Here is a 10,826-nt window from a genome sequence, read left to right as displayed (position 1 = left end):
CAATTTTAAATTTAGGGAAAAAAGGTTTACACTTGCAAAACTTGCTCTTGTGAATATGAAATTTGGCCAACAAAAAAACAAGGTTCATGAAATAGGTATTATTTTCCTTTTCACAATCATGGAAACCAAAGATAACATTCTTATATGTAAATTCAAAATCTGCCTTCACATAAACTTTTATAAAATCAAGAACATCACACCAAAATGACATTGAATGAGGGCAAGTCCAAAATAAATGAACAGACGTCTCAGGATTCACTAAGCAAAATGAACAGTTGGTGTTAATATCATTCTTAAGTCTTTTAAGATTACACTTGTCTGGATAGCATCTATGAATCAGTTTAAAGGTAACTTCTCTTATTTTGTTTGTTATAAAAAATTTGTGGGGTAATGTCCAAACTTTCTTCCAGGAAATATCATTCACAAAACCATTCCAATATGACATTACATAAGGTACAGTAACAAAATCTTCCTGAAACAGGGCTCTTATTTTCTTATTGCATTTTGATTTAGATAAAGAAAGGCAGTTTTTACCAATAAATGTTTTCCAAAGGTCCGCTGAATGAAACGTAACTGGAAATGAAAGTCCTTTAAAAAGCACAAAAACACCTTGTGGAATAGCATCAGCAACAATAGCGAAGTCTTTGGGGCTTACGGGAATTCCGTGCTTAACTAAAAATTCAGAGTAGTTACAAAGTAAACCCCTATCGTTGAAAAGTTGAGACACATAAATTATATCATTTTTAAACCAGTTATTGAAGAATATAGATTTGTTTTTATACAAGATGTTCTTGTTATTCCAAATTATATATGACGTTGTTTGTTTGTTTCTCGCGTGATTTTGTAAGCAAACTCACTGGACAACAAACTGACTGACAGTTCTGCGTCTAAAGTGTAAGTAATATGCTATTAATTACTTTACTGAACTGTGACCCAAACTTAACAACACATTCTTAAGGATAACAACTTTCCCGACCCTTGCTATGTTAATGTAACGTTAACGAATTGTTAGCTGATAAGAATTTGTTCAGGTTTTGGGTTTGACAAGCACAATTTTGCGTAGTCGTATTTATTATTTGTGTAAACTACCCAAAAATATGGCCATTTAAAAAAAACATAGCTAAGAAGGTATTATTTAGCCTATATACTCTTTAAAATGCACACAAACAATGATACAACTTGCAGATAACACATGCAGAGTGGGCTGATTACGTTTTTCTGCAAAATAATATATATATATATAATACAAAAAAAATATTAATTAGATTTTATTTAAACTTTTTATTCATTAATGGTGTGTCAATATTAAAATATATACATTAGAATGAAACTCCAGCTAGGAGGAACAGCAAAGATCACACAAACACATGAAAATACTGACATAACATATGTTGATAGAGTGGCTCTTGTGAAGGAATAACAGCAACAGTGATAGGGAGAAACGTATATAAAACCAATTACAGAGCACAAACATCTTCATTAAAAACTTTTTAAAATAATACATTCTTGAAGAACAGCTTCAAATTGTCGTAAAAATGCTGCACAGCTGCTTTATTGTTAATGTTTTCACTTATATTAACAATTATCTAGGCAACATCACAATGAAATATTTAAAAAAGTGTAAAATATGAAACAAAATGCACACCAGGAAACAAATACATATCTGTGTGAAGCAAAAGTCATAGTGAAAGCTGTAGGAAACAAATGTGAGCTAAAATATGTACAGTTTTAAAAAATAAAATAAAACAACAAACATCTAAAATATAAAATAGTTTTTGCTTTTGCAATAGCACTGTACAGAAATAATTGTCAACGGAAACATTATTGTACATAACCACTGGCAATTTGAGCTACAGTTTAAAAACATAAACAATGCCCTTTATTTTCTCTTACTCTTTGAATAAGAAATGTGGACTTGTTTGTGATTGCACCAGGCAATTTTTCCAAAAAACACCAAAACAATAGTTACAAATAAACTCTCTATTCTGAAGAAATAGCATGTTATTCTTTGTTTTCAAACAAATGTAATACAAAAGATTTCCTTTTTTGTTTTCATTTTTTTTTCTTCAGACACTATGTCCTTACTTACTCTCTAAGAAAATGCAAGAAAAACTGGAGTTGTTCCAAGTTAACCATGCTCTGCGTATTACAGCTTATTATGTTGGGGCAACTTGAAATAATCCATTCACATAGGCTACTCAAAAAAAAGTGTAAACAATGTATTTATTTGGACATAGAGACACTGGATCAACCAATGACGTGTATTTTAGAAGGGACGGTTTGTCTGTTTGAATAATGAATGGTAGATGAAGAAAAGTTGTTTTAAAGAGGATCAGATGCTATTTTCTCAGATAAAACTGATTTCAAATAAAAGCAGAAAACCTGTTATGCATCTTGGCCATTCATTTACATGACAATAGCATTTTGAAAGCACAAATGTGAAAAGACGTGTTTCAAAGTGCAGGTTCTTTAAAATCATACTATTATTATTTATGTATGAATGTAAATCTTTCACATTCACACAAAAAAGGGAAAATGATTTTTCTGTAAATCATTGTCATATAAATGATGACGTTAAAAAGACAGTATTTTTACTTTTACCTCTGTCCAAAAGTTAGTAAAGACGCAAAGTTATCATATCATCCCAAAATTGAACGTAAGTCTGTATCTCTGGGTAACTTCAATGTATCAAAACAATTGGTACACTTCATGGCCACCATGATTTCAGGGCAGATGACAAATTTGGTTATAGCACCTCCTAAATGTTATAGGCTATTTTGAATATGCCAACACTGCAATATTGGCTCAACCATCGAGAGGGGTCTTGATGCAGACCTGGTGCAGTGCAATCTGAGCTGCATCCAATGCTTTTTATTAGGCCCACCTAATCCCATTCCCACCCCTAACCCTACCTGTCAAAGTGACGTCACTCTCTCCATTGAGTGCATTGTGCCTGACATTGCATCGCTGAGTGATGCGATTTCAGCTTGCATCATAAAGGCTGCATCCAGATACTATTGGATAGTTGGGAAAACCTGTTTGAAAACAGTTATTATGAAATGAAATTCTTTCTTTTTGAGTACTGTAGAACTGAACCCCTAAAGCCAAGATTGGAATTATTCATGGAATAAAGCGGCAGGAGACTTTATGGGGTCATTCACACTAGGGCTGCACAATACATTGTTTCAGCATTGATCTTGCAATGCATTAAAGCCACATCACAAATTTATGCAATGTTCAGGCTGGATTTTAATTTATCATTTCGAAAGGAAGAGGCCTGTGATTGTGTGAGGGTTTTAAAATTTTGACAAATTATGATAAATTTTATTTCATTGTTTATAAAGAGAAGACTATGCAGTATTATTTTACAATTGATTAGTCAATTACTGTATACCCGAATACAGTTCGACTCCTTGAATAACAATAAAATGCTGTTTATATAATTTGTATATTTTTCTTTATTTAATTTATCAATGCTTGTAGATTGTTTCTTATATTTTATGCAAATGCACTCCTCTACAGAATCATCCCAATCAATCTAAAAATGATAAATTCTTTCCAAATAGTTATTCAACACATCTAGTGAAACTCTATTCATATCGCAATATATATATATGGCAGAATAAAAGAATATCGCAATGCTAGATTTTTCCAATATCGTGCAGCCCTAATTCACACAGCATGATTTACCCATTTCCATGTGCTTTTTTTCCATTGTTTGTGTATGTAAACACCATAAACTGACATAAATGCCCATTGATCTTGCGTCTTTCATGTTTCACACATGAATGCTGTATTTTTCAGATGCCAAGTGAAAAAGAGTTTCAACTTTTACAAGCAGCGCCAGTCATCAATGTCTGCTCCAAAGCAGAGGACCAATCAGAAGAACTCTGAGGTGGGACAAGAATTACAAGCTTATGTTTACAATAGGAAATTAACATTATGACTGTTTTATTTAAAAGTAACATAGCGAAAGAGGCTTTTTTGTATTTCATGTTTTTAGGCGCAAAGACGTATTATGAATGAATGACCCCTAACCTTTTTTCCAAACAGTGAAAGGGGTCAAAATTCAAGAAAGTGTCATCTTAGCTCACTTGGCTACTGAACCAAATGAGTTGCCACAATAAAAAAGTGCAGAACTGCACGGTATGTCTACATCGAAAACACAAATGTTTTATTTTTTATGTTTCATAAATCCAGTTCAAAATTCATAACATCATGAGGGTTGCAAAAAAATATTATCCTTTACACAAGCAGAGCCGGCACAGCAGTTCAAACCCACTTCTGCTCATAGTTGATAGTTTGGAGTAAGTATCCAGCACCTTTTGTTTTTATGCACAGAATGAGCACCAGTAACTCCAAAGACTTAAAAATCTGAGTCAGCATCCAATAGCTCAGCATCCATAAGATTGGTTCTGGAATGTATTTGTACACCCCTCCTGCCATCTGCCCGTGGCACAACCGCAGTCCTGCCAACATCCATCATAGAAGCCTCCTGCCCAAGGTGCCGGAAAACCCCTTTAGGTTGCCATGAGCTTTGCTGGAAGTGACTTAAATCTCCTTGCATGCTATCTCTTAGCGTCAGGGGATTGGCCAGAGGGAGACTGGAGGGTTTATTGCGCAAATATCCCAGCCCACCGTACCTATCCTGGTAAGGAAGTGGACACGAAGGCCTGAATTCTGGGAAGGCTCCAGGTAGCATATCCTGTTCCTCCTGCTGCTGTCGCTGCTGTTCCCAAAGGTTAGCCACCAGACTCCGGTGACCAGGAAGTTTTGGGAGACGCGGCACTGCACTGGGGCCAAACTCCCTCCGGTGGTAGGCAGGATTCCCTTCATCTGCTGCAGGACCCGCTGGCCGTACTTCCTTCCTTCGCTTTTTCTTCTTCTTCTTTCTTTTCATCATTTCAGGAGAAATTTCTGCTTCGACCATCCAAAGTTTGTTCCTTTCCTCTGGAGGCGGAACTACAGGGGAAAATATGCAATTATAGTTATAGTAAACATATTATTGGCCTCAATTTATGCAAAAAAAATCAAATAAATACAGAAAAGTTTGCTCCATCTTGTTAACACCCTCAAATTATCATTAGACCTTAGCAATTACTGAATATATAGGCTCTGAAGCTCTACCTGCTAGTATGTTGCCGCTCATTTATTCAAACTTGTTTTTATGGCTAGTGCTATTGAGTGCTAACCATTCCTAATATATTTATTGAATGTCATGTTAGAACTATAGAGCTTACTGGGTGTTCCAGTGGGTGTCACTGAGATATCCTGCGGTAAAATTGCCCCTCTTCTTGCCACCATCTTGGTCACATGTTGGGCCCATGCAGAAGACATCTCAATCGACGGTTCATTCAGGTCAAAGTTGATACCCGCTGAAAATGTTTAAAACAATCAAATGTTACAATTTATTGCTTTATGTATGGAGCAAAAATATGTTCAAACTGAACTGACTGAAAGTTTGCAGCATGAATTTTTGCTTTAATATGCTAGTGCACTCCTAACAATGATCTTTAGCATGTAGGAGGAGGTTCTTACCCACAGGTCCCTCATGGGAAACTGTGTGCATGCTAAAGGACAGCTCTTTCTCAGGATCTTTCTGGAGTTCCTTTCGCTTTGAGAATGCCTTGGCAATCATTTTACTCTTTTTAATGCGTTTCGGCTCATCGTCGCTTCGTCCAATGATTCTTGTGTTGAGAGAAATGAGTTCACATTAGACTACTTTTTAAACATTTTAGTACACAAAATGTTTTGTAATATCTTTTTTTTTGTCTCTGTTTGTTTCCTACCTGAACCAGGTCCGTTTCCAAATGAGGATTGTTGCCTTTGTCCAAACCCAGGTGCTCATTGCAATGCCTGTGCCAAACATTGAGAAGAGGTTGATCTTCCCCACCAGCAGACTGGGCCTGTTCTTGATGGCACATTCTGGGATCGGCTTGTTGGTCTGGTGAGCTATGGTGACATTAGCTTCACATCTGTATTAAAAACCACACACACACACACAACATAGTGGATTAGGTAACACACTGATCTTGATTCTGTCTTTAATATGCGGAATGCTAGAGAAAAGGACTCACAGAACATATTCCCTGAAGCTTCTTTCCCACTCAGCTTGATTGAAGAAGTCATAAAAATGACATCCGAATGTAATCAGGACAAAACCAAAAGCCAGGAATCCAAATATGCCTGAGAAACCAAAAATAAATAAATAAAGAAAGAAAAAATGGCAATACCAAAAAGTTTGAAATTCAAAGAATTTGCAGCAAGAGTGATTATCCTCCAAAGAATTCTCTGCAAATATTCATTTGTGTGTGAAGTGTTTATAGAGGAAACCCAAACTTACCAAGCCTTAGCATGGTTTCATTGATTTTACTGGCAGCTTTTTCGCTGAGCAGCCCTGGATGGTTGCTTTTAATGGAAAACAATGTCATAACCCCTGGAAAATGATGAATACATATAGGTGAGTCTTTTTATGTCATGTGTAGCTGTCAAACAAAATGAAAATAGCTCTCTCACCTCGTATCAAGAAATAGCCACCAATAACAAGGACAAACCCAATAGGAGCCAGAACAAACCCGGCACGATATTCATAATACCTATAGCCGACAAAGCAAATGCCACTAACTGAATCTGCATCCACCTGTGGAACATTTCATAGTGTCAAATTAATCACTGTGAATATGCTGATGAAAATGATGCAAAAGTGTAAGAGTTGTCTCACCTGTGAATTGGCCAGTATAGCAACGGTCAGTATAAAAGGAATAGACCACGTGACCAAGTGGAAATAGGACGTTTTTCCAGACAGAGGCTGATGGGTGGTGCCAAGGGCTTTGAATGATGTGTGCCAGGCATAAGTGAGCATAACGAACCAAATAACTCCAGACATAAGCGAGTAATACACAATGACGAAGATAATCACGCATGACAGCGTCTCGGTGGATCTAGAAGAAAAACAAGCCTCTTGAAAATCGTTTTTTGCATCCCAAAAATTGAGTAAGTACTGATTATATTGTTAGTATTGTCCATGATAATTAATTTGCTGACTGTAAAATGTATAACTCTAATTTACTGTTATTCAATTTTTTTGAAAGGTGGATTTTTTACTCACGATGGCTCTCCAAGTCGCATAGTGTTGTCGCTTTTGCATACTATCTCATTGCGGGCTCCATCCATGAATTGAGCGAGCCATCCAATACTTCCAATGAAGAAACAGGCGTTGACGTAAAAGAGGATCACAGCGGGGTAACGGTTGGAATTCTTCCAGTCTGCAAGAAATGTGGCCTGTTGGAAATTGTAAGAAGGAACAACGTTCAATATTAGAATCTCCAGGCCAAAACTTCAGCTACTTTCTGTCAAAAATACTGGAAACCAGGAAGTCAGCCAGGCGAATGTTTCCCCAACAACAATGTAAATGACTGCTTTATAGAACAATGTGATGTTGGAGCAATGTTAGAGGAAGTTTAAAGCGTTCAGGCACAAGAAGTTGTACCATTTGTAAGTTTAACAAAGATATAATTTTTTAATATTTATGCAATGAAGACTAGTGTGTTGTTTTACATTTACTATTCAGTATTTGAACCTGAATACTGTAAGAGACTCCCCAGAATATCATAAAGCAGTGTTTATTTAGTTTTTCTTTTGTCTATTGTATTTATCAATGCTTGAAATTTGTTAAACTTTATACATGATTCACTCCACTACAGAGTTATACCAACTAATGGATCCTTTCCAAATATCTATTCAAGTCATCTGATTAATCTGTATTCATATCTCTATATATATTGTAGAAAAACTAAATATGGCAATGTCAGATTTTTCCAATATCATGCAGTCCTAGTTTGACCAATGCTGAATTTATGTATTCCAACAACATATTCCAGCTTGAGATTACAGTTCACCTACCAGTGTGAAGAAGGTACAGAGGAGAGTGATGGTACCGAAGACGGCGATGTAGCTATGCATGTCTGAGTGCTCGTCCTCTGTGAACAGAGGGTTGTCGCACTGGATCCCACAGCCTTCCACATCCTTATACCAACTTGCCTGGATGTCGGTTTTGACCAACGGAGCCTCGCATTGGCCTGAAGTGTTGAATTTGAGCTTCTGTACTTCATTCTAAAAGATAAAAAGTCAATTTGGTTACTTAACAGACTATGCAGAACAAATATCAGGGTGTACACAAATGGATGACTTACCTGGCAACCCTTAGGGAACTGCTCCTTGTTTTCACACTTTAGGAAGTTGGGCCAGCCCCTCTCCCGCTCCACAATACTGCATGGATTGCGTGTAGCTTGGCACAGGTGCTGGCTGGGCAGCTCCACCTTTCCATTCTCACACTTTGGCATGTAAACGGCACACAGCAACGGCTGAATGACGGCCCAACAGCGAGGAGCATTTCTCAACCCTGGGCAGATGAGACTGGATGATTAGATGCTAATCAATGCTATTAAATCAGAGTGCATAATTCTAAATGGTTTGTGTATACAAAATATTTATAAAATAAAATCAGGAGTTTAACAACGTCCTTTGTGTATCTAAATATGTGGTTAGGTTTTCTTTTTCATATGTAAAGAAAATTGCCTATAAGACAATGCATGGAAAGTTGGGATTAAGGTGTGAATGTGAGAAGGAAATGAAGAGATTGCTCATTATGGGGTGCTTGTGAAAATTAAGAACAGGATGGCACAGATAACTGATGTCAAAGTCATGGAAGACTATCATTCTGTAGTTTATTGTAATTTAATTTGTGTAATGTGAAATCAAAAATCATTGAGAGGAAAAGTTAATATATTGTTCTGCACATATGATTTTATTTTCGCTGATGTGCTAACACAAGACATTAATAACAACACTTGTCTTAGGGTGGCTATATAATTTTAATCTAAACACAAAAATAAATAAAATAATATTTTGCATAGGAACAATTTCAGTGTTTTCAGCTCAATTTTATTTTATTCAGCTCAATTTTATTTTATTATGCAACACAAACCTTAGTCTGAATGAGAACATAATTAAAAAGTTATTTAACTGCATTTGTGTTATATAACAATTTTAACTTACCAGACCACATGGCCAATTTCTCGAAGGCTTCCTCTTGAGTTTCTGAGTCTTCAGCCAGAATCAGAGACGTGTGCGTGTACGGCAAAGGCGAGCCTAGGCACGTATTGTATTTTAGCACTTCACAAGTTGTAGATTTCTTACAAAAGTCGTTAAAGATAGTTTCATTTGGGTGCAAGATGACCGCCCTGGCGACCATAGAGGTAGCTGTCCAGATCCAAAGCATCCAAAAGCTTCCAACAATGGAGCAGGGGCGCTTGGAGGACATCTTGGAGACGCAACAAAGTAGCGATGTTTCATCAAATGTTTCCAAATAAACTTGCGAGCTCCACTCGTGCGCGATGCGCGTTGAGTTTTCAAAACACGACAAATTTTGGATACGACATAGAATCGCGATTAAACAAAATTTCCTATTAAAAGAAACACCTTTTAGTCCGATTCCAAAGTTTTTTATGCCTCCGTTCTCGGGCACATACTGTTGAAAATCTGTTCATCGTACAATTGCGGTGCGCAAAAAGTTGTCAACAAAAGTTTCTTTTTGTAAGTTCAGCGCCAAGATTTGCTCCGTTCCAGTTTCTTACAGGAAAAGTTAGAACAAACCAAATAGCGTTCACCATCCCCCACTTTTGGGATGGAGGAAAAAATGTTGCCTTGAAAAGTCTGGGACTGGGACTGTAACTTGATCCCGGGGCTGCGCGCTCCGTCCCCCTTGAGCGCGTCCCCGCGTCCCCCCAGTTTACAGTAAAACCAGAAAGCGAGAATTGTTGTCAAAACTCATCTGCTCATCGGATGAAGACCATGGATCCACTGATCCCATAATGTCTTTCAGAAGAATCGGTTTTCCCTGTCCTGGTATGCACACGGAGGGGGTGCACACACTCACACACACACAAATAACAAAAAAGTCTGCTCCCCTCCCATCCCCCTCATGATGGGGAAAAGCAGTCCATGCCAGCCTACATAATATTTACATGCTTCAGTTATACTTGGCTCCATGTCTGATCTTATCATATTTACCCCATGCCTTTTGTTGATATTTGTCTTCAGTCCTACATAATGAAAAATGTAGGCACAATCTATATGAAATTGGATTGGCATAAAACAAAGAAAATTGCGTAATATATATTTATAATTTATGACAAAAACTCAAAATAACAAAAAAATACAATAAAATTATGACCAAAACATATTTTAAATAGATTTTTAATTTAATGCAATTATCTTCTAATGTAGAACTTTTAAATCATAATTATGACTGTATTTCGTAAACATGATGTTTTTTAATCATGCCCCATAGTGTCTTGTAATTCCAAGTTTGATTTTAAAATTATAATTTGCCAAAGTAATGGCTTTCCTCATTAAGAGGGAGGAACAGGATGTTGTCAATTCACTATATACACAATTGTAATGATGTGTAAATAAGTCTAATGAGGAATGCAATGTACAAGTCACATTAAAACTAGCATGCATAACAAAAAAACACTATATCACAAATTTTTATTAAAACTATTTTACCATGAATCTGTGTAGAACCTTCCAATATAGGCTAAAAGACAGCAACAGGAAATATTGTTAGTGTACTGACTTTTATTGCACTTTTTACAAAGATTTGCAGTAATGACCAATTTCAAATGCCACTTTCTTTTCATCTCATTCCCAATACAATGCACCAAGTTGGCTGTTGCGATGGAAACTAAAAAGCAATCTGAAGAGTGGCCAAAAAACTGATTGTAGTTTGCTGTATCAGATTTCAACAGCAGCACTTGTTGGTG

The 10,826-nt window shown here is 36.6% G+C and overlaps 2 protein-coding genes across 3 annotated transcripts in view; one reads left to right on the top strand and one right to left on the bottom strand.

Annotated features, from left to right (window-relative positions):
* The first annotated feature begins 837 nt into the window (after positions 1 to 837).
* slc26a5 (solute carrier family 26 member 5) overlaps positions 838 to 10,826 on the top strand; it is a 47,850-nt gene continuing 37,861 nt past the window's right edge. For both annotated transcript variants that reach the window (XM_087246069.1, XM_087246070.1), the window contains exons 1-3: positions 838 to 894; positions 3,805 to 3,895; positions 5,799 to 5,947. The gene's annotated coding sequence lies outside the window, so the exon portion shown is untranslated. The remainder of the gene's footprint in view (positions 895 to 3,804; positions 3,896 to 5,798; positions 5,948 to 10,826) is intronic.
* smo (smoothened, frizzled class receptor) lies at positions 3,674 to 9,703 on the bottom strand. The gene is made up of 12 exons (NM_131027.2): positions 9,058 to 9,703; positions 8,193 to 8,401; positions 7,903 to 8,112; positions 7,109 to 7,281; positions 6,722 to 6,941; positions 6,517 to 6,640; positions 6,344 to 6,436; positions 6,078 to 6,186; positions 5,790 to 5,975; positions 5,539 to 5,687; positions 5,241 to 5,375; positions 3,674 to 4,962 (listed from the first exon to the last, which is right to left on the bottom strand). Exons 1-12 carry the CDS (start codon positions 9,320 to 9,322, stop codon positions 4,367 to 4,369), a joined length of 2,469 nt encoding a protein of 822 aa, NP_571102.2. The 5' UTR covers positions 9,323 to 9,703; the 3' UTR covers positions 3,674 to 4,366.

Source organism: Danio rerio, chromosome 4 (genome assembly GCF_052040795.2).
Source record: "Danio rerio strain M-AB ecotype USA chromosome 4, GRCz13ab, whole genome shotgun sequence".
Lineage (NCBI taxonomy): Eukaryota > Metazoa > Chordata > Actinopteri > Cypriniformes > Danionidae > Danio > Danio rerio.
The sequence above is the reverse complement of the archived record's forward strand: the minus strand, read 5'-3'. Positions and strand labels throughout refer to the sequence as shown.

Bases quoted from the DNA above. Each gene is read 5' to 3' on its own strand.
- smo (NM_131027.2), bottom strand. From the start codon at position 9,322: ATGTCCTCCAAGCGCCCCTGCTCCATTGTTGGAAGCTTTTGGATGCTT. The intron at 7,282-7,902 runs GTAGGTGAACTG...AATTTCCAACAG, and splicing joins TCTGTACCTTCTTCACACTG to GCCACATTTCTTGCAGACTG. The intron at 4,963-5,240 runs GTAAGCTCTATA...TTTCCCCTGTAG, and splicing joins GACACCCACTGGAACACCCA to TTCCGCCTCCAGAGGAAAGG.